Source organism: Tubulanus polymorphus, chromosome 11 (assembly GCF_964204645.1).
Source record: "Tubulanus polymorphus chromosome 11, tnTubPoly1.2, whole genome shotgun sequence".
In the NCBI taxonomy this organism is placed as follows: domain Eukaryota; kingdom Metazoa; phylum Nemertea; class Palaeonemertea; order Tubulaniformes; family Tubulanidae; genus Tubulanus; species Tubulanus polymorphus.
This window is the reverse complement of record NC_134035.1, coordinates 11,075,242-11,098,505: the sequence shown is the minus strand read 5'-3', so window position 1 is coordinate 11,098,505 and position 23,264 is coordinate 11,075,242. Positions and strand designations below refer to the sequence as shown.

At 37.5% G+C, this 23,264-nt stretch overlaps 1 protein-coding gene across 4 annotated transcripts; it reads left to right on the top strand.

Annotated features, from left to right (window-relative positions):
- Positions 1-1,193: 1,193 nt before the first annotated feature.
- Positions 1,194-22,264, top strand: LOC141913292 (APOBEC1 complementation factor-like). Of its 4 annotated transcripts, none has more exons than XM_074804781.1 (10): positions 1,194-1,919; positions 2,699-2,879; positions 4,411-4,523; positions 4,988-5,118; positions 6,823-6,937; positions 7,673-7,759; positions 8,689-8,787; positions 9,383-9,503; positions 12,400-12,570; positions 14,111-22,264. In XM_074804781.1, exons 1-10 carry the CDS (start codon positions 1,248-1,250, stop codon positions 14,281-14,283), a joined length of 1,863 nt encoding a protein of 620 aa, XP_074660882.1. In that variant the 5' UTR covers positions 1,194-1,247; the 3' UTR covers positions 14,284-22,264. The 4 variants fall into 4 exon arrangements, with proteins under 4 accessions (XP_074660882.1, XP_074660885.1, XP_074660884.1 ...); XM_074804784.1 differs by lacking the exon at positions 12,400-12,570 and adding an exon at positions 9,987-10,091 and having other exon boundaries at positions 14,111-14,249; XM_074804783.1 differs by lacking the exon at positions 14,111-22,264 and adding an exon at positions 9,987-10,091 and having other exon boundaries at positions 12,400-12,486.
- The last annotated feature ends 1,000 nt before the right edge of the window (positions 22,265-23,264 follow it).

Sequence of the window (23,264 nt, the reverse complement as noted above, 5' to 3'; positions counted from 1 at the left end):
TCCATGGATAAACCAATCATTGATAGAGTTGCCATGGCATCCAGAATCAGGACTCGATCCTCTAATAGTGTCTGCATCCATCAGGACATCATATAGTCATTCCAAGATTAAAATCTATCCTAGACAATGCAATTTCATTTTTAACAGCCATCGTTACCGTGCGAAACCGTCGCATTGAAGTTACGTAACTATAAAGATAATTTCGTCGAATAAATTGGGAAAATTATGTCAGTAGCCTAACAACGCTTGACCGAAGATCACCCTAAGGGCAGAGTTGTAAAAAAGCCGCGCCCTTCTAGTCAAAAAGGGCAAGCAAATGCTTTGATCAAAAAGTGCACTTTCTGAAAGCAGTGACGAAGAAATTCATAAATTACGGGTGCAATTTTTCTTATGACAACAAGGAGCGAAAATACTGAATCTTGAGCGCGTGGCGCAAGGACCACGTGCTGAGCTGGTCCGCGCGTGCCCTTTTGAAACACCGTCAAAATTTTTAGGGCTTCGGCCACCCGTAATTTTGAAACAGAGCGCAAAATTTAGGCTTATTCTAAATGTCATCCAGTGCCTAATATATATTAGTCTACCAGTCGTTGTTATGGGTTCCCTGTTCAGAGGAGAACACGGAAGGTTAGATTGATACGTACGTATGTATGAATTGAAAATGGGGCGCTGAAATTTCAAGATTTTTCAGACCCTTGTTTTAGCTGTGTGGACGCTTAACTTGCCCTTTTCAGTTGCCCTTTTCTGGAGTTTTTTTTTGTGCTCCTGTCAAAATCTGCCCCTGGTAATGCACACAGGGACACTTTTAGTAGTTATTTTAATTGTTTAAAATAGTGGATTCGGGCCCTTTTAAACTGAAATTCTAACCCTGAAAAACCATGGATACGCCCATGTTCCCGGTCAGGCCCCTGTTTATTGGATCATGAGTTATTTCTGGACGGAGGATTGCCACCGCAAAAAACTCACGCTTTGTATTTTTAGTAACAGGAAATCCCTCCGGTTGCCGGTGAGACGTCTTGGCGCCGAATGTTCCCACGATCGCAGTCGCGAGCCTTCGCGTGATTGACGTAAAAACTTTCAACCAATTACAAGCCGTTATTTACATATACAGGTGCGCGTGCACCTGCGCGGCAAGTGCACGTCTTGTTGAATATAAGCGTCCCGTCGCGCGAGTAGCCAGTTGAATGAAATCAGTGTAGCGTGTGATTGTCGTCTATGCAAGTCTATTTAACCATCACCGATTAATAATTATGGATAACCCCGGCGCTAAACCGAACGAAGCGGCTCTACTCGTGCTGATGGAGAGGACCGGCTACAGCATGATCCAGGAAAACGGGCAAAGAAAATACGGCGGACCGCCGCCGCACTGGGGAGAAGGCCAGCCGGTCCCGGCGAAGGGATGCGAGATTTTCATCGGAAAAATTCCGCGCGATTGTTTCGAAGACGAGCTCGTGCCCGTGTTCGAGAAGATCGGGCAGATTTACGAATTGCGGCTGATGATGGATTTCAGCGGTTCGAATCGCGGCTACGCGTTCGTCATGTACACCAGTCGCTCGGACGCTCTGAGAGCCGTGCGCGAGTTGAACAACTACGAAATCCGAAAAGGCCGCTATTTGGGCGTGTGTCTGAGCGTCGACAACTGCCGCCTGTTCGTCGGGGGAATACCAAAAAATAAGCAACGCGACGAAATCCTGGCCGAGATGAAAAAAGTCACCGAAGGAGTCGTCGACGTGATCGTCTACCCGAGCGCCATGGACAAAACGAAAAACCGCGGCTTCGCGTTCGTCGAGTATGAAAGTCACCGGGCCGCGGCCATGGCCCGACGCAAACTGATCCCCGGCAAAATACAGTTGTGGGCGCATCAAATCGCCGTCGATTGGGCCGAACCGGAGCGAGAAGTCGACGAGGAAGTCATGTCGAAGGTAAGGTTGTTTTTAGATCGTCGATTAAAAATGTAATAAATCTTCTTTAGAATGGTGTATCTTATCAAAACTGTGTAGGCCCTAGCAAATAATTATGCAAAAATTCGCAGCCTCTCCTGATTGTAGGCTAAATGTAGTCATGTGTGATTCGAAAAACTTGATAATGAAGGAAGCTTTTTATATGATTCATATGAAGTGCCCAAGAATTAAATTAGCCTAAATAAATGGGTGGAAATTGAGAACATGTTTTGAAATTCGAAAATCTTGGAAATTTGGAATAGAAAATTTTGAAAATAATTATTTTTGATTAAGATTATTATACACACTAGGCCTATTAAGAAATTAACACGTGCATCTGGTTTTTGAAAAGAAAGGTTCTGGCTAAAAATGTTTTACTTAAGGAGAACATGAGGTAAAATCGACTGCCAACTAAATCCAAAATTAGTTTAAAATCTTTTATTAAATTGGGCCCCTATAACCTTGGTTCTGTTTTAATGCTAAAGTTTAAAAGTTTGAATTGTCGTCCTCATTGAAAACATTAAATTATCAATTTATCAATGGCAATTTAACCAAAAATTTGAGTTAGATTAAATTTTTGGTTTAATTGGACAACATATAACAAGGTCAATTTGAGAAAATCCATTTGTTGAACTGGGTCTTGTTGAAATTTTAGTTCTGACACAAAACTGTTGAAAGAAATGCAAACTTAAAAGTGATGATTTGAAATTTTTGAGAAAAATGGAGAAATTTGTTCCTAATTCGAAAAACCTTTTCCGCAGGTTAAAATATTATATATGAGAAACCTAATGATCAGCACAACAGAGGACACGATAGAACAAGCGTGTAATCAGGCCCTGCGTAAAGAGGGCGCCGTCGAACGTGTGAAAAAAATCAGGGATTACGCGTTCATTCATTTCCGCGAACGTAATGACGCCATGAGAGTAATGGAAGAATTGAATGGTAAGATAATGACTAAATTACTGTAACCACGTTTTGGGAGATGTTTTAGATGTGATATTTCTGATTGAATCATGATTCTTCTTTTTTAACCGTGAGAGGGGGTCACTGGGAAAATTAGGTGTTAGTGCCTAACATGTGGCAGTAATAATTCAGACCTAACTTTGACTACCAGGGCCCGGTTCCATAGATGTGAGTTAAATAGTTAACTCTGAGACAAGGTTAGTTGAATTTTCTAGAGTCAAAATTAACTCAGAACTGTGGAACTGGGTGCTGTATAGCCATGGGCTCAAATACCAATAATTTTTGAAGTAAAAAAGAATTTTTTTGATAAATTACTCTCATTTGTGCTGAAAAACTGCTGCCAAAGGAAATTGACGGGTAGCTGCACTGCTTAGTAGGCCTAATTCGTAATTAATGCTAATTCAAAGTCGATTTAATTTTAGGCGAATGTGAAACCAACCCCAAAATTGTTTTCATGAACCTCAAAATTTTCTCATAATCTTGACCGAAATCTTTTGAAACGGATATCTTCCTGATGAGAATTAAAAATAACTTTTCTATTTTCCTCCCTCGATAATTGATTTAATGTAGGAAACTATGTCGAAGACAGTGTTGTAGAGGTTACACTAGCCAAACCGGTTGATAGGTTCGACCCGCTGAAAGATTTCGAAGATGACTCATGCAAGTGCCGACGGTTCTCAAGTTGCAGTTGAATTTTTTTTTGCCGTTGAATTCTTTTCCGTATTTTTCTTTCTCTTCGTTTTTGACCAGAATTCTGCAATACTTTCGCAACAATATTTTTATCACTGAAGTCATGCTTCTTGCCAAATGTATAAATTTGAAATTTCTGAAACCGAATATAAAAGCGAAAAATTGCGGCGCAACGATGGATTCGAGTATTTCCTATCCATCGTTGAATCTCGTTTCTGAGTTAAACTGTTTGTATTTTTTTTGTAGTTCCTTTTAAACTCATTTGGAATATTTCAATTTTGATTTGTTTTTTTTTTTTCATTGAATTTTATTTGTGTTGGTTACCGAATTTCAAATGATTCTTTGAGATTGTTTTAGCAGCGTTCAGCAGCGGGGTTCATCGCTGTTTCTGTCGGCTGATGAACAGTTCTTAAAGGAGGGTTTTGATTGAACTTATTCCGATTGAAGAATATAAATTGCGAATAACAAACTAGAGCCCGGCCACTTCTATCCGGTTTACAGATTTTGCTATTCCGGAAAAGGTATCAGTCGAAACCTGTCCGGACCTAACTACCACTACTATTTGAGAGTATTTGAGAATGAACAGCTCAACTGCTCAATGAGGATATCGAAATCCCCACAAAATCTGAATAATTTCTAGTTTTATTAATAAAACTACGATTTTTGATGTCTAATTACTTAAGGCCAAAGCTACTAGTTTCAAACAAAAGATCAGGTAGTCTGGAATGCTAGATGAACAACACGTAGGGGTTGAATCGTAGGAATAATTCTTCAACATTTCTTCATTTATGGTTTAACAATTTTTTGTTTTTGAAACCAGGTACGAGTGTTGAGGGTTCGACCGTTGAGGTGTCGCTAGCGAAACCCGTCGACAAGGCTGAATACGTGCGTCACAGCAGAAATTTAGGTCGAGGAGGTCTACTGACAACTCAGGTAAGAGTCGCAATTATTACCTTCGTAAATGGGCGGAAAGTAGCCACCCTCAGTGGGTTTGACATCCTCGCTTGCCAGGGGTCCGGTATCACTCCCGAACTCGCTTCCACCAGCCCCCTGGCCTCACGAAGCGTGATTTCATTACTGGCGCTGTTGCGCGTGACGTCATATATCGATTTGCGAAACACTTCCTTGTTCGATAAAACGTTCGCTGATTGGTCAATTTAACGGGAAAACCAACAGAAGTCTACTGACGGTTTGTTACAAGCGCTGTGATTGGTACGACTCGTAATTCTGGTCGGCTAGTAACGACTCCAACGACTCGTGAGGTCAAGGGGTTCGGGGAACAGCTTTAGCGTAGTGGGTTCGAATCCCTTGACGGGTGAAGATGTGGGTTTGACTATATTAGTAGACCATGTATAGATTATTGATTAATTCGTATGTTGTATGTGTATTTTACTCAGGCCGCTGCTGGATTGGCCGCTGGATACCCGTATTACCTGTACAGCGACCCGAGTCTCGCCGCTGCCGCCGCCGCCACCTATAATCCGTTTATCCCGATGAACGCGACAACTGCCGCCGCCCTGGCGACCAGGTACAAAACAAAATTACGACAAATATTCCTGAAATTGTCCGACTTTTTCCGCGACATTGCGAAATTCTGTCTCCAATTGCATCGAGACATTACTTCAAATCTTAGAGAAATTATTTCTATCGAAAATTTTCGAATTTTATAGAATGTGGAATAGAACTTATAGAGAAATTAGCAGAATGAATCTGAATCTTAACCACTTGTCTTTTGAGTTAAATATTGAGCGATTTGGTGCTTGAAGTTATCTTAATTTCTTATTTCTGATTGCCTGTTGTGGACTATATAGCTCTGATTGGATCTGAAAATTATGTTCAGAAGCTCACAATTTTTTTTCATCGGCCGTTATTGAAATTCGGTACATTTTCTGGAAAATTGATCCAGAAAAAAAAAGAAAAAAGCCTTGCAGATTTTTTAACGCCGAATAACTGAATTATTGATAATTTGTGAAATGATATCATAATTTAACCATTCAGCTCTAATTCTGAAATTGATATTTTCTAATTCATTTGATATTAACAAATTTTTATAAGTTATTTGCTTGTTCGAGTTGAAATTTAATCGAAATCGTTATAACTAACAAATACACCCCAGATTCGAATGAACTGACACATGCGCACACCCACAAGCATGCTCGAGATATCATCAGCATGAATATCTTGCAGAATCAGCTATACCTAAAAGGTAGACCCTAAACTTCAATGGTCATTCGTATTGATTGACCAGTTAATTGTAGACAAAACCGATGATTATGAAGGAAAACAATCTGAAAGTGGTTTTAACTTGATTCTTAGAGCCATTTTAAAGACTGTTTATGAAGATGAAAATGGCTCACAGAATTGAGTCGAAATATCCCTGCTTTCTTAGTCTTTCTTCATAATTGCGGGCATTTTCTTCAATTGAATCATAGACGGTCGCTAGTCTATGCAAACGGTCACTAGTCTATGCGAACTGACTTAATGTTACTATCTATATGAATCATCGCTCCCAATCATGGAGTTGTTTGAAATGAGTATTGAATCATGAACGTGAAGAACCCATCTTAAAAATAATATTCATTATTAATTCGTGAAATAAATGCGACAAAATTCAGTACCGATCTATTCACTTATCGTATGGAATTACTTAAATCATATTCTATTGAGAATTGTGCGAAAATGACGAAAAAATAATTGAAAGTCCGAAAATGTTTCCTTGAATGAATAGTTTATTTGACGTTTCGACTTCATTGTAATAGTTATCTTCAGTATTTCAGAAGATAACTATTTGAATATAGTCAAAACGTCGAATAAACTACTCGTTCCAAGAAACATTTTCGGACTTTCAATTATTTTTTCGTTTTTCTTGTTGGATTCTCTATAGATTAACGTGACGACACCGATGTAGTGTTTTATCAATGGCTACTTAAGTCGTCCGCGCGATTACGGAAATGATTTGAAATTACTGTTTGGAAATTTGTATCGAATCTGATGCGTGGAGCGCCGCGTAATGTGTCAGTTCAGGCTCGTTTAGATATAAGAAAAGAAGCAGGGTGCATGGAAAGTAATTGTGAGAGAAAACGTTAGGAACAAACGGTTGTATAATCATCAGCCGGTGATTACTTGTTCGTTACAGCGTCGCCCCGACTGCAGTCGAGGAACCACAACAATCGTCGCTTGCATGCACCCTGCGACCACACCCGTATGAGCGCAATGATTTGTTAACTTCCAGAGGTAACATGGCTCTACGAGGAGGCTCGCTGCGTGGCCGCGGACGAGGAGCCGCCGGATCGCGCGGTGCCGGACGCGCCGGATACGTCAACGCACCCAGACGCAAACATCAAGATGTAAGTCCAAATTCTCTCGATCTTTCTCGTCTTTTTTCTTTCTTCGGAGATTTTATGTGCATGTCGATACTCGAATATACTACACTCGGTTCCACAGTATTGGGATAGTATTTCACTGGAAGAAAGTTCAAATAAACAGAAGCCAACTTCAGATTTTTATTGATGGAATTTCTATACTTTGTTACTCTTCACTAAACTAAACTGATATTGCGGAAGATTATAGCTACGAGCGCATGTAGACGATTTGGCACGAATCAGGAATGAATCAAATTTGGCCCATAGATAATTAAGAGAGTGCATTCAAAATGAATTCAGTCACTTATGTGACCAGTTGCAATTTGCAATTCACTTGCTAAAATTTGGCTTTGGTCAGACATTTTTGGTCGGTCATAACAGGCACATGTCCATTTGGAACCTATGGCAAGCTGAGTGCACTGTAATTATTGCCCATAACTGTGGAACTGAAAACCTGTCGCTTTTCTTCGCATGGTTAGTTTTTGAATGCCGCTAGTTTTAATTAATACAGTTTCTGATATTCAGTAACGAAAACAAACCTCTATTGCGCACGTCCTAATTTCGAGAACAACTATTTTGCCAAATATGGACACGATAGAGGGGTCGCATGTTATCAATTTCATCTTCTTTTCGTCTCATTCTTTCTATCCTCTTATTGCATGTTGCATGACGTACGTTCGTATCGATATAGATGTTGATTTGCATGTTGTGTTTTATTAGGAGCATGTTGTAGATTTATTGCCGGGCATGGAATTAACTCCTATTGATCCAGTCACTTTAAAACCTCAATCGAAGACTCATCTTCAGGTATACAATGCAATTACCATTCGATTAATGCTATCTAGTTTTCAATCTGCAGCCTTGGACCCTGCGCCCCCCTTCAAATATTCAATTGCCTTATCGCCACTATACCAATTCATCGGACTGTATTCAAGACTTCACCTGGTATATTTGATTGGAAATAAACTTAAAAAGAAGTACGAATACCTGCTGGTCTGGTTTTATAGACTGGCATCAAAGTAATCCCTAGGAGCAACTCCTAAATCTGGGTAACAACCGCAGTAGTAACGATGAGAAACCATGGCAAATTTCAAAATGTTCTCGGGGACTATTTTACTTCGACATCTATGAAACCCAGTCCTGGTCTGGTTTTATAGGCTGGGTATCTAATTTAACCCGTAGGGTAAATCCTTAACGAGGGTGACGACCACCTTGTAATCGAGAAACCGTGGTACAATTTCAAAATGTTCCCAGCTGGATTATTTCGCCCCCGCAATCGATAAAACTCTTAACTTAGACATTTTATCACCACACTTTCAAATAGTGATCATCAAGATATCAAGTTGAGATTCTTCCGGAAATGAAGGGTTAATGGTTCCAGACTACAGATTGATATCTACATAACGGCCTTTCGTTAATTTACAAAGCGCTGCCACTTAACGATGTGTTCTAAATTTCTGAAATAACAAGTTCCATTACAGTTTTGAAAAATTCTCAGCATTTCAAAAAAGGGAAAGTATTCCACTAAGAATATATGGAAAAGTTACTGTTTTGAAAACTGCAGCTCTTTTGGAGAAAAAAAACTGGCCGAGTAACTTCTGAAATCGATACTTGATTCAGAGCTGTATCGTATGGCGATTGTCAGGAAATTAGAAATAGGAAATCATGCAGAAAGCATTCAGTGTTCTGATATATACCGTGTAATACGATATATGTTATTTTTTGATTGATTCTAGGTGTTGGATGAAGTTTGCACCAAGAACGGTTGGGGTAGCCCTAGTTACCAGTTAAATTCCGCTCTCGGACAAGACGGTTCGCAAATGTTTCTTTTCAAGGTATTTATTTTAACCTGGGATGTGTTGAGATATAATTCGGATCTTGGAGTTGGAGTAATAGTTCAATGAGAACGACTCGGGATAATCGGGATCCGCGTATCGATAACCAAAACCAATAGTGATTTAGATTTTTAAACTCAGATGATAAAATTATGGTTCATTTTCGAGCAGTCTTCTTGCTCTAGAGGTTAATTCAACTCAAACTGACACACTAGGTCTTCAGAAATAGAAGAAATCATTTTGTTTGAGTACAACATCAATTTGTAATGGTTTCCATGGACAAGTGACTGTGTATAAGTCAATTGAAGTTCTGAAAATGGCTCGTAGTCAAAATATCACAACTCTCTTAGCTATTCTTGATAAGGTTAAAAAAAATGGTACCTTGTTTCTCCTAATTGGTGGGGTCATTTTGCAAACTGTAATAAAATTTGTAATCAGTTGTTTCCATAACTGCTGGATCTGTAGACCATGATTTTAAAAATGGTAATGTACAGGGTGGCTGGCTGGGTCAGCTCGGCAGAAATGAGAGACAAGGTATCAATTGTTTTTAGCCTAATAGTGGGTATTTCTCTTCAATTGTACTTGAATGTTGCAGGTGACCGTTCCAGCAATGTCGCACCCATTCACGCCCACGAAACTATGCAGAACTGTCGATGAAGCGAAAAGTCTAGCCGCCGAATTCGTCCTCACAAATCTCGGAATTCCAGTCGAAAACGGTAAATATCTTTCTATCGTATGTCCGCGCTCGTATATCGATATATAGCTATTTTTTTATCAGGCTTCGTTACGTTAAAGGACATCTCCCCGAATATCTATTTGAACAAAGATGAACAATAGCAACACCCTTTTCTATACCGCGCGTATACCATATTATGTATTGCATATCAAGCATTGTGCGATTGAAATATTTCCTTTTTCTCTGGTTTACTGAGAATGAAACATCATAATGAAATTGTTCATCTTTTACCGAGTAAAAAAGAACTACAAAGTAGCCTTGATGCGGGCGTATTGATGAGATTTCAGGTCCGGGGTAATTCTGGTTTTTGTAGTTGTGGATTTAACTTAATTAAGTTGATAATATTTCAAAACTGTCTTTGAAATTGCTTTTATCGGGGGTACCGCAATTTTTCTCGGGAATTTGTCCATCTTTTTAATAAGGCCGATTAACTGTGATGTATTTCTCTGAATATTTTTGTAAGGTTTGGAGAGGCATTTCCAACGGTTGTCCCTACATTCAGGACGTCACAACAACAACTACAGGTTTTAGGCGTAATATGTACACCCATACGCGAATACAATTAATGGTGAATGAACTGAAATATTAATAACTATTATTATTATTATTATTATTATTCAGATTAATATTATTATCGAAATGAATATATGACTTTTGATTATTTTGTTTCAATCTCTTCTAAATCCGGATGATGATTTTTAAATCGATTTTAAACGGGAATTTGAGATGATGATTTTCAATGTGACATACTATAATAATGCACCTCCTATAATCGGGCTCGGAGATCAAAACGTCGTCGTCGCCGTGAAATTTATTCTTCATTTCGCTTGAACTATTATCATTGCCCCGTGGTAGAACTACTACCTCGATATCATTTAACTGCTGACTGTTATTATCGAATCTGGCCCGTGTTTTTGATGATTTCATAGTGTGTTAATTTTTAGACTATTCGTAATATCGAAAAAAGTGTCTCGTTATTTTATTTGCTACCAATAATCCGTGTAAGCCGCGATGTCGCTGATTTCTAACGCTTTAACGACTTACACGTCGTATATAACTGAACGTTGTACACCTGTGGGTCGTATATAACTGAACGTTGTACACCTATGGGTCGTATATAACTGAACGTTGTACACCTATGGGTCGTATATAACTGAACGTTGTACACCTGTGGGTCGTATATAACTGAACGTTGTACACCTATGGGTCGTATATAACTGAACGTTGTACACCTATGGGTCGTATATAACTAAATGTTGTACACCTGTGGGTCGCGCGATTGCCAGCGAAAGAGAGATCTACGCTTCGATTCAGCCTGCCTCTCTTTCTTTCTCTTCGATTATTGCTATGCCTAGAAATCGAGATATTCAGAAGCGGGTGAATATTTGGATCGGGATTTGGCTACCAGGGGTCCGTTGCTGAAAAGTTGGTCGGACTAAACCGGTGGATAGTTGACATAGTGACAATTAAAAGTTCAATATTGGAACCTTGTTATAACGAACTCCGATACATTGATTCATCGGATATAACAAATATAGAATTTCATCCCGAGTAAGACATTACTGGATATAAACGAACTATCGGTTATAACGAACATTTTCTGGTCCCGTGAAGTTCGTTGTAACGAGGTTCCGCTGTATGTATGGTATTTATCGGCTGGTCATCTTTAACTTTTGAGCAACTGGACTCGAGTCTTTTTAGCTGTGGTAAATATAGCTTTCGTTTGAATTATTTCTAAATTGAGCTGCGTTGGGAATTGCGTACAGTGGGCTATAAAATGGTATGCTTTCGACTATTGTTTCAAAAGATTTTGTTATCCAGAACGGAAACCTAATTCTCAAGAAGCGCTGTGAAGGTTTTTCAAATCATCTCTGACTACCACTAATACTACTATTTGAGGTTACCTTTGTAAGAACTCGACTAGCCCTAGAAATATCAAAATTCTGAATTATTTCTAGCTCATTTTCAATTGATGAAATTTTGACGTCAAATATGCGGAAATCATTTCAAAAGGTGATGCAATGGTAGTCAGATCTGCATTTATATTGAGATAAATGTTTTTATAGGGGGTGAATTAAGCTATATCCACAACTAAAAAAGCCAGCCGATCCCCCCACGTGGCCGGCCGGTGCTGTCGTGTATTAAAGCACCGTTTGATTTTTATTAAATGATTATTTCTAATTAATACATACATACTGAGTCTTCAAGATAGCATGGCTTTATTTAGATTATATTCGAAATAAATCAGAAAGAACGAAATTTAACGAACCCGGGCTTCATCACGCTCAGCCTGGCGTCGACCAAACATGGGGCTTAAAAATTTCAAGGCGTGATGTTTTCGGCTTTGTAGATCGGTTAAAAAATATCGAATTTAGAAATTTCGCTAAAACTGGTTTTGAAACTGAAACTGACCATGTATTGCGTATGTATTTATTAATTGGCGAACATACGATAATGATGATCATATATGTATATATATATATATATATATATATATATATATATATATATATATGTCAGGACGGCCACTGACCTGGAAAACCAGAGAAACTGAGGCAATGAGAAAAAATCTAGGAAACTGGGAGTTAAACAAATTTTACCAAAAACCTGGAAAATTCGGAATTTGGATCATAATGATATTGAACACATGTTTCGTAATCAGTACATGATTCAATGAAAAATGAATGATCGTAACATTTTAAACCTAAAAATTTCTCTGATTCACTCGGCAAATTTTGTGTGATAGATCCGGGAAAGCTGGGGGGTGACTCGTAAATCGGCGGAAAGCGGCCGTCCTGATGTATAAATATATATCTATATAATACATATATATATATATATATATATAATATGAATATGCGTTCACGTTTCTACAGCCGCTCCGAGCCCGACGATCAGTGACGGTTCGACGAACAATCTGGCTGTATCATCGGTATCGACATCACCTCCCATTACTACCACACCGTGTACATCAACTGCTGCCTACCATCAAGGTCGTCCGATAATCGGGCCGTCCTACCCGCCTACCATACTGTCGTCACCATACGGTAATATGAATAATTTTGCTAATATGATTATGCTATATTGCGCCGGACCTGGACCGGACTGGACCTGGCCTATTCCGCAGTTAGGAGTTTAGAGTCGTTTAAACCCGCTATACACAAAATTTAAAAGTAGTAGTTTTCACCAAAAATGAGAGTAATTTGAAATAAGAAATAGGACTTTCATAGAAAATGAACGCGAAATCTTTTTGATTGCAATAGTATTTTGATATTGAGTGGTTGAGCTCTTTAAAAGCGCTCAACTCTGTATGTGGAGAATAGATAATAATTTCAAAATCCACTATATACAAAATTTAAAAGATTAAAACGAATTTTATTTGTTGAAAATCAAAAGACACAACGTTTCGGACTCTAAAGATCGTCGTCAGGTTCTGATCTCAAAATCAGAATAACTCTGGTTCATTAAACTACTATTTTTCACATCTAATTACATGTACTCTCATTTTGGTGAGACAATTAAAAAGATACCATTTATCAGGTATTGGTCTTGGTGTTTAAATCAGCTCAGAACTGCAGAATTCGGTCCATGGTCTAGTTAAGTTTCATGAGAAAAACGGTTAAATTTGAATTGTTGTCCTGCGTGTCCTCATTAAAATCGAGAAGTCATCTGCAGCGACTTTACCAAAAATTCGAGTTTAACTTCTTTCTAGAACTGGACTCTGTAATCTGCAGCTTGGACCAACCCAGATATTTAACTATTTTCACGATTGTTAATTCTTTATACTGTAAAGGGGAATGGTTGCAGGCTGCAGATTTATACTTGTAATTAATGTGATTTATACTAATTTTATCCACTGAAAAAATTGCATTGCAACAAGTACTGATCAAATACCACGCAGGACCGGGTTCTGTGTAGTTAGATCTGCTGAGTATGATGCCGCGATTACATCGTGTTTTTGCCCCATGCAAGAGCGAGTTATGTATGAACTAAATTCTCTAAAATCTCTATATTAGGCATGGGCCAAATTTGACCCTGGTTTGGTGCGGGCCAAATCATCCGTGTAATCGCGGTTAGTGATAAGCCTGTCTATGTTATGCATTACGCGCTGCCTGCATAGACACATAGACCTGGTCTTATCATCTGAAAAGTCTCCACGCGATTGTAGAACCTTTGCCTGGTAGCTGATTACTACGCGGCTGATAAACTATTTCAGTTTGTTTGCTTAATGATTGATAACGCATTTAATTGATTTCAACTGAGCACACCCAGCACCACTGTATACGAAATACACTATTATGAAATTACTATCAATAATGTTTGCCAGTATACTCAAACAAAATCTCATATGAAAATTTCTGTCGATGAATTATCATTTTCTATCGGTTTTTTACAACAAAAAAAAAGAAGCTTTGCATGAGAATTGTATAATACTTGGTCTATTCGTGTTGCCTATAAAACTTAATCTTAAAACCTAAACGGAGGTTTGAATTTTGAATTATTTCAAACGATTAATCGCCAATATCATCGGGCTAAACAAGGATCGAGTTGTTCTAACGCTGTTTTATTTTCGTTTCGTTTTAACAGCGACGGGAGACGCGTCGTCGTACGCGACGGCCGCCGCTGCGGCAGCTGCAGCTGAATATCAACTATCGGCGTTATCCACGGCGTATACTCTACCGACGATGCCGGTCGGCGCGATGCCCGGTACCGATTTACTGTCGATCGTTCCTCAGATGTATACCCAACAGTTATACTAGACCGCATCGCCGAAACAACAACACGTCTCTACTCGACGAAAAGATTGTAAGAGTATAAATCGGCTGACCGGTGAGATCGACCAATGTCGACTGAATTAAGGGTTTGAAATTTTTCGGGACGGAAAAAAATGCGTTCCGGCGCGTCGAGGGCCGTACCACTGAAATCGTAATTCCAGCATAGCGTCGGTATTACGTATCTATTACAGACACCACCACAGCTGCGTGGTGCGTGGTGCGTGGTGTGGTGGTCCTAGACACTGTCACATTTAGTGACGTGAAGATCCGTAAGAACATTTTTAAAGTGTTAACCAGATATACACGGTTTATATCGCTGGGTTTTAGTAATAGTTCGATATTCAACGCTGTTTTCTTCGCTGTTTTTCATTGCGTATTTTTTGTATTCATGTAAACTGTTCATTAAGAATTTGTTGATATATATATTGATATATTTTTGCGGTGTTTGTGTGCGAGTGTGCGGTGGTAGTTTTTGAGTCGTACGCACTTGCGCGCGTCTTAAAAAGATTTCGATTTTGTCGGGACTGAGATGGAATAGCGATTATCGTGGATTTTTTAATGATCCATCACTTTCACGATTGTCTCCGAATTAAAATGTCTCTAAATATCGTTTGCTGATTAGAAGTCCTGTCTTTTTGCTGCTTAGATATAGCTGAGACTTCGATGATATAGTAGGTTTAATAAGTTGTGCTTTGCTGCATTTTGGGGGGTGGATCTAGTGTCTGATTCAGGAAGGGGTGCGCCCCCAAAATAGGGCATGTCATACGATAAAACGCCGGACACCCTGAAGAAAAGCTCATTTTAACTCATTTTTGGAAATACAGGGGACAAGCATGTATGAATTCAAACTTTTTTTTAGGTATCGGTTTAAAATTTTTCATTTCGGGGCGACTTAGATCCGCCTCCGCTCCCCTTGATTACCGTAGAAAAGTTCATTAGAAATGTTTTCGGAATGGGATTGAAAAAAAGAGTATTAGTTGAAAGGAATGAATTGAATGCGGTAGTAGTATATCTATCTATATATATATTTGATTAGTAAATGATAGGTCGGGTATAAAAGCCAGTGGTTAATGGTGCTGATGTAGACTAATAGTGGTTTACACGAATGAACGGTGGTGGGAAACTTATTCAACTAATGAAAGAAAAAAAAAACAACCTGAAACTCTTGATTTTGTCGGAAGAACTGTCGATTTCCAAATTCACTATTTATACTCGAAATTGATGTATGAATATTCTATGATATCAACCTCGGTATATATCCATATCTATATCTATTAGAAGATGCAATATATATCGTAAACATAAAGGCCTATTTACGCGTTCCAAGTGAGTTAGTTTAGTCAAAAAGTGTAATTTTCTCATTTTATCCATTCATATCATTATGTTATTTAATAAGATAAGGTTAGTGTTTTTCTAGTATATATATATATATATATATAGCCTATAGGAGCCAGTATTGTACATTCCACTCCATATTCTACTGGGTTCGTGTCAATTCGGTATAGATTACCGATGATCTTAATTCCATTATTTTTAAACGAATTTTTTATTCATCCGAAAAATCATTCCATTTATTGTGCATCTTTTTTAATCCCGTTCTTATCGTTATTATCGCGTGTTTTATTATAGATATTTTTATCCAATTTTAACGTAAATACATTCTGTAGCTTGCTGCTGTTGCCGCTGCTGCTGCTTTTTGAGACTTCAGTGTTTCGAAAGAAGACATACCTTACATTCCAGCGTAGATTTCAAAATATCTAAAAAGAAAATAAGCACAAGCAAAGCGGCTTTTACTATACGTTTAAATCCGATTGTTTAAAAAATCTGGACTGATTTTATGAGATTAGTAAAATGAAAAGTTCTCGATCCATATTTTCAGATAGATTTTGATTGTTTTTGTTTGTAATATGTACGTTAGTATTATGATAGACAAACCAGGTAGGTTCGCGCCTTCCTGTCAGAGATAAAGTGTCTTATCAATCCACCTTCTCTTGAATATTCTTCGAACACTGGTGTCCGTCCATTGAATTAGCGATCATTAGCAGTCCCGCTTCGTAAAAACTCTTCTAAAAACTATTTTACTCTTTTCATTAAATCGAATTAAATTGAAATGTATATCGAGAGAAAAAATTCCCATGAATTAGGAAGAACTTTGTTTCAACTGAATTCCGTGAGCCATTTAAAAAAAACTGGTAAAACAGTCTTGAAAATTGGTCCTAGAATTCAGGCGTCCGTACTAGCATAGTGTTTCATTTTGAACGCGGGTTTTTTCTTCAAATTAGATAATTTTAGGCAGTCGCTTGTCGACAGAAACCAATATAGAGTTATTATCGACTGTCGTAAAGTGTTCGAAACATTTAAGATACGATCAGTAAATATAGATTCAACATTTATGCCTTTACATTGGAGTTTATGCAATAATATTGTGCTTCCATATAATAACGATAATAGTTAAAGGATGTATCATTCAAGGGCGAGTATATTTTACAGTACACGCCCAGCTATGATAACTGTGATAACGATACCAAGCTGTGAACAAAAATATAACGTTTATAAAAGTCTCTAGATTATTATTATTATTAACATTTTTTTTATTATTATTAGCAAATTTCGGATATATTTATATACGATATCGGTTAAAATTGATTAAAAACGTGATGGAGGAAAATGTTGATTGTACCGAAATTTGCAGCGCTTAAATTGGCCTATTAATTTGAGAAGTTCGATTGATATTACGATCCTAATTTCTATCCGGAACAAATTCAAAAACTAATTTTATAAGTTAATTTTTTTTTGTTGTTGATTATTTTATATCCTAGTGATTTTTATAAGACTAATTTTCAAGATTTGCAATTAATTAATAGAAGTAAATTGATCGATAATTATGTATATTCGGGTTATGGTTTATGCACGGTGATTGCGATATGTACGTCAAACGCGATGAACTTTGGAATCTACGCACGTGTGTAAACCATCTCCGTCGTCTATATATCAAAGGTCTGGAATCAGCTTGAGCTTGTTATCGTTTTGACATCCGCCGATAAAAATCTGATAAATATCTGAATTAATAACTTCAAAGGTGGAGTAAGACTAATCATAAAATCACGCGGGCGGCCCATTTTCCGAGGATGCTTTATTGCGCTTGGCCACTTACCTACGACTTATCTTCGAATGATAACTCTAACTTATGATAATTGCCGAGTGGTTACTGGTATAGGTGAAAGGTTACGACTTTAAATCTTTCTTTCCTGAGAGCGTGTTGTAGACCAGTGGCTTTTGAAAATTCCTCTTGTGGCCAATACACAGATCAGTAGAACTCGCTTAAGAATTCAAAAATTTTTCAAAAAATCGATTTAATCTGGAACTATGTAAAATATTAGCCATAATTCGGATTTTGCTTAATTCGAAAAAAATCTGGGCAGTCCCTAGTCGCCCGAATTAAGAGAGTTCTACTGTAATTCATAATTCCTTTTAAAAATATCTAACTAATTCCTTCCCCCCTAATCTAAACGAAACAAAAATAAACCAATTGCAAAAAAATCAAACGTTGAATCTAACGCTACGCATGAACCAATAATGATGATAGCAGACTTGACTACCACTACTATTTAACCCTTTCAGTGCTGACTAATTAATACCCTATAGTGCTGGAGAAAATTTGAAAATTCTAAAAAATTCCACCCTAGTGTGTTGAACAATGGGAATACCACTTTAGTGCGTCTACACCGCAGTGCGGTGTATCGTTAGTTACTAGTATTTCACTATGTTTGACACTTGCTGCCATTTTTCAATAGAAATAATAACAAATTACTAATTACATCAATACACCGCAGTGCGGTGTACTAGCAAAATCCATCACTGATTTATACACCGCACTGCAAGGGTTAAGAGTAGCTACTATTTTAAGAGCTCAATTACTACCAAAATTATTATAATAATACTCCCGGAATCACAATAATTTCTAGTTCATTTTCAGTTAAAGTACTATTTTAGACGTTAGATAAAAACTGCTACAATGGTAGATACCGAGGTAGTCGGGTCTGTGATAGCTAGCTTCGAACAAAAAAATCAAAAGCCGAAAAAATTATCGACGTAAAATTTGATTCGAAAACTAATCAAACATCGTAATAAATAAATAAAGACTTTTCGTTAGTCTAGTCAACTAAAACAGTGTTTGGTTTTTTAAAGCATTATATGTGTCTGTCGAAGAAAACAGGAAACAGTTATACTCTTTATTATACAAACCTCTATATATACATACATATATATTTATAGACGCAATTTTGAGAGACGTTTTTGCGAATTTTCATCGTCCAGAATTCATGCTCAAACACGATGTGAAGCGCACTGCGTTCAGTATTATTCATTCAGTGCGCTTTTCAAAAAAAGATAAGGATTATTTTCTTTTATTTGTAAGTTTATTATTATCATTATTTAATTATAACGTATTATTTGTGGACTTGTGTGTTAACCACGATACGTGGTTTTTTTCACACTAAAAAAAAAAACTGGCAGGGGTACTTCTTACGTAACGCAGAACACACGCGACGCAGGGAAACACAGAAACAGGAGACAGAAACATGTTTCCATTTATGTATTCTGTTTCCCTTCATCGTGTGTGTTGGGCTTGTGGAATTATTAATGGAAATCATTTTTTAATGACTGTGCTACCATTGCCAAATATTTTCTCATATCTCAAGCAGAACAACCACCACCGAAGACTTCTATGTTGTAGTATCTGTGTCTCCAGTGCTTATCTCCTGGGGGTGTATGCACCTGATATTGAACAGTTTATCATTTTATGGGACAATATCATTCCACTGATAAGAGCTTAGCACACATTGTCGTTTCTGTGTCCTAGGTCACAGATTTCGGTTGCTAAGCACCTGATAAGCACACATACACCATTCATAATGTGTAGGGCCCATATAACGTGTAATATGTAGTGTATAAATGTTTGTTCCATGACAAAAAAGCTATTTTACCCGACTGGCAGGTGTGGTAGGGCATCCTTAAAAACGAATTAGGCGACGATGTTTCGATGCGTCTAAAATATTGGCAAAGTATCTTAATAATTATATCCCACCGGTTTGTTCGTGTCCATATGTCTGTCAAAATACATACACTCAGGACTTTGTATGCAGTTTGTTTTAAACGAGGTCTGCGTTAGTTTGGTTTTTTTTTTCTCGCGCGTACGTTCTCGCCGTTTTTTAAACTACTTCATGTATGTCTCGTTTTGTTTTATTTCACTTCATAATAATATTGCGTTTGTGACATTTTTAAAAATGCATGTGTACCGCGCTGTTTTCGTGGCATGCATATGGTTGTGATTTGTGTCGTCTTTTTTAAAAGTCGCGTAAAAGAGATTTGACCAGAACAGTTTTTCGCGTGTGGTTTTATTATCATTTAGTGGCTAGTGATCGTTGTTATCGTACTGTATCGATCGGGAGAAATTAACGATATTTTCCTCTCTTTTTAAGAATCTGCTGTATTTCATAATTGCTAGAAATATCTAGATTGGTTTTAGTTAGAATATATCGGACGATTTGCGTATCAACTGATTGTACTGTTCTGGTTTATGAAAAGTGATTGATGATTGTCACAAGTAAATTCTTCTTGTTGCGACAAGCTCTCTCTCGGCGTTGCCGACCAACTGATAAGATTTAATGGGTCCAAAGGGCGATATGATTTTTGAAAACCGGTTTAGTTGTTCTGGTTGTTTTCGGTATTCATTGATTACCGGGTCAGGTGAAAGTTGAACTGATAACACCTCCGATAAGCAGTTCTCTGATTTCAAAGTCTAAAATGTCCACTTGACAAAATAGTTTACCTCTAGTTATTGTCTCCACTCAATATACTTTGGATCAGAGTTTTGTTTGCATATATGCATTGGACCCGGGCGACCTAACTTCGGTTTTTGTAACTAGTCGACAAGAGGACGGAACTTATAACCGAAGGCACTATGGTTCGGTCGTAACGTATTTCACCGTGTCGGCCATCTTGAAAATAGGTACAAACTACCAGTGACCGTAGTACTTAATTCTCTAGTCGATCATTTCTGGACTACAGTTCCGACTAAATGATATTCGGTTTCATTTGGTTCAACTTCAGTCGACTAACTCTGATAACCGAAGTTCGCCTTGATAGAAAGTGCAGTTGCGAAATGAGATTGTCCTAACTGAAGTTTTTACCTTGGTTTAAAAAAGTAAACGTAATTTGTATTTGTAAAATAAGTTCGTCTTGTGCATTGTGTCATTTTCCTTTATAATACTTGAAATGTTCATTCATTACTTCGTCATTAATTGTTTGAAGAAAAAAAGAAACGTTCACGTTTTCGTTTTTTTTGCAGCCGGTTTCTACAAAATCCCTTTTAACGGAAAAAGTGTTTCTCCGTTGTCCTCTACTTAACGAATAAAAATTCATCGTTTTTATAGATCGAAAAACAAGAGCGAATAGCTTTATTTTACACGAGAGAAATCATCTCAGCCTGGGTTTTAGATATGCTTGTAGATTTTAATCGTAACGTAATTCTTTCGATTCTTTCTTTTTTTTTGGGAAAATTTCTCGAGATTTTATATTGTTTTTAAAGTATGCTTAGTTTTGTCTTTTTAATTTATGATAAAATGAGTTTAGATCGATGAATATATTTATAGCGGGAACTTATAGTTTGAACTTGACTCTGATTTCAAGCTTAAGAGCGGCAATAAACCGTATCTTTATTGGAGTTTATGTTAGAGCAAATATGCAGCCAACTATAGTATCTATACTACAGAATGTTGACATAGCGAACTGATTATTCATGAACTGAAAGGTAATATATACCTTTCTCGCTAATGTCCTATTTCCTCGATAAAATCAAGTTTCACTTAGTTGTAACTTCTTCAAACAATTGACTACATAGCTAATTGCATATTCATACCGGCCTCAGGTGATTAACCATTAAATGCCTGTGTGTATGGTCTTTGTGTTTTGTAACTAAGTGTATTTGATATCCTGTAATTTGAGACTAATTTCATTCCTGCATCTTGAGATTCTGTAGAGTGCGTTTAAAACAGGTTTTTTTTTTTTAAGTTTAAGATCATGAAACAAGTTCATAGATTTGTATACCGCTGGTCAAAATTAAATTAAGTTCACGTCCTATAAAGTTCAATTTTGCTTCAGTTTGTTTTCAGTTCGTGTGTCGAGTATGAATCCGATATTGCTCGGTACCAACACTGGTTCATAATCCAAGATTTCTAAAGAATTTAGCATTTATCGTTGGGTATTTTGCTGTAGGTACACCCATAACGCGGTTTCAAATGAAGCATCTATTTTTTTAATTCTAAGTAACAGGACCCTCTTCAAATTATTGTGAACTATAACACCTGCAATTACTTCAGTATTGTTTCAATACATTTTGCTGACATCAAAACATTAAACACCTGTAGTTTAATATATCTGTATTCGCTTAAGGCACCATGAAAGATTAGCCAACTTTTAACTGTTGAAAAAACATTGACACGATAAACAAAGCCTATCATAGACCATAGAACACACTGTTGATCAAGGATCATATATGTGACTTATTACACCTATGTTGATTTAGTTGAAACTTAGGTACAATAGATAGATTAAATGTTACTGTTGCTGTGTACACATGACACGTGTGTAGGTTACTCAGGCATTGTTTGGCCAGCGGTATTGTTCTATATTTGTAGAGTGTACATAAACGTATTTATTAAAGAAATATTGTAATATTATTTAATTGAATATTTATTTATCGATGGTAAACAACGTTTGTGGGGATTTTGTAGATTCTCGTCGCCGATTTTGTGAACGTCACTTCTTTATCGTCGTTTTGTGAAATATTTGTGTCTCTTCTTGAAATGTTTATTATTATTATTATTATTATCATCATACCTTATACAGATTGAATAGGATTAAAATAGTTCGAATAAACCAGTTACATCACAGTTTTAGAATAACATATGATTGTAATTTTGTGTAATTTATTTGTTCGGAGGATTTTGTGAATCAGCGGAGATGGTTGACAGCTGGACTACCTAACCTTACGTCCCTCAGTATTCATATTGTAACACAAATGAGGAATGCAATGAAACTGGGGCCCGGGCTATCGGAAAAACGTTGATACAGATAAGATACTTGTAGCTGGACGACTGGTTTGACATATTTTGTCCAGTATTGTCCTGTCCAGTATTCAAGCTGTAAAATGGGAAGCAAGAAATCCTTGGCCCATCTATGGGTAAAACTTTCCAGGAGAGATGGCCAGAAGTGGCTTAATTATTCAACACGAGCAGGGGCTAGGATATGATGACATTGGGGACCTTAAGGTCAGGTTATTGCTAAGAGTGGGGGCCCTTTCAGAGCCATGCCCAGGATATTATACCAGAGATATATTGGACCTAGCGGAGTTATCGGAGGACAGGATAATACCAGAGAGGTGCTGCCCAGCTATTATTCTAAGATATCATGCCAGTTCTACTAGCATCCATCGTTTGTTGGCGCTGGTCAAGACGCATAATATATGATACCTGGCAAGAGGGACTTAACCCCTTGACAGGGTCCCTACCGATGAGTCGTCTGCATCGCTCTATTGGTACTACAGTGTATTTATCTCAGTAAACCATCAATTCAGTGGCATTTTTATCCTATCCACTACTTAAACACGGTTTCTAATTGGGTAAACGTCTAATCCAGGTCCCGACTGGATCGATTTAGGGGTAGGCTACAACTTGCCTATTTCTCAAAATTGAAGGTGTTTTGGGCATTGAGTTCAACTTCGAGGACCTTTAATAGCATTTTCTGTTATGACGATGAGTCCTGGTAGGGATCTTGCTTGATGTAATACAAGGTAGGTTGTAACCATAGTGCGGTGATAGAGAAATACGATTCTTATGTAGCAAGGGATTAGATACAGCTTACACATGAACTGGAAACTACAATCCTTCATACCGGGGTATGTTGAC

What these genes read in the sequence shown, in the direction of transcription:
- LOC141913292 (XM_074804781.1), top strand. Translation starts at nt 1,248, where the DNA reads ATGGATAACCCCGGCGCTAAACCGAACGAAGCGGCTCTACTCGTGCTG. An exon ending in AGTAATGGAAGAATTGAATG is followed by an intron (nt 2,880 to 4,410) that starts GTAAGATAATGA and finishes TTTTGAAACCAG; the next exon opens with GTACGAGTGTTGAGGGTTCG. An exon ending in AATCGAAGACTCATCTTCAG is followed by an intron (nt 7,760 to 8,688) that starts GTATACAATGCA and finishes GATTGATTCTAG; the next exon opens with GTGTTGGATGAAGTTTGCAC.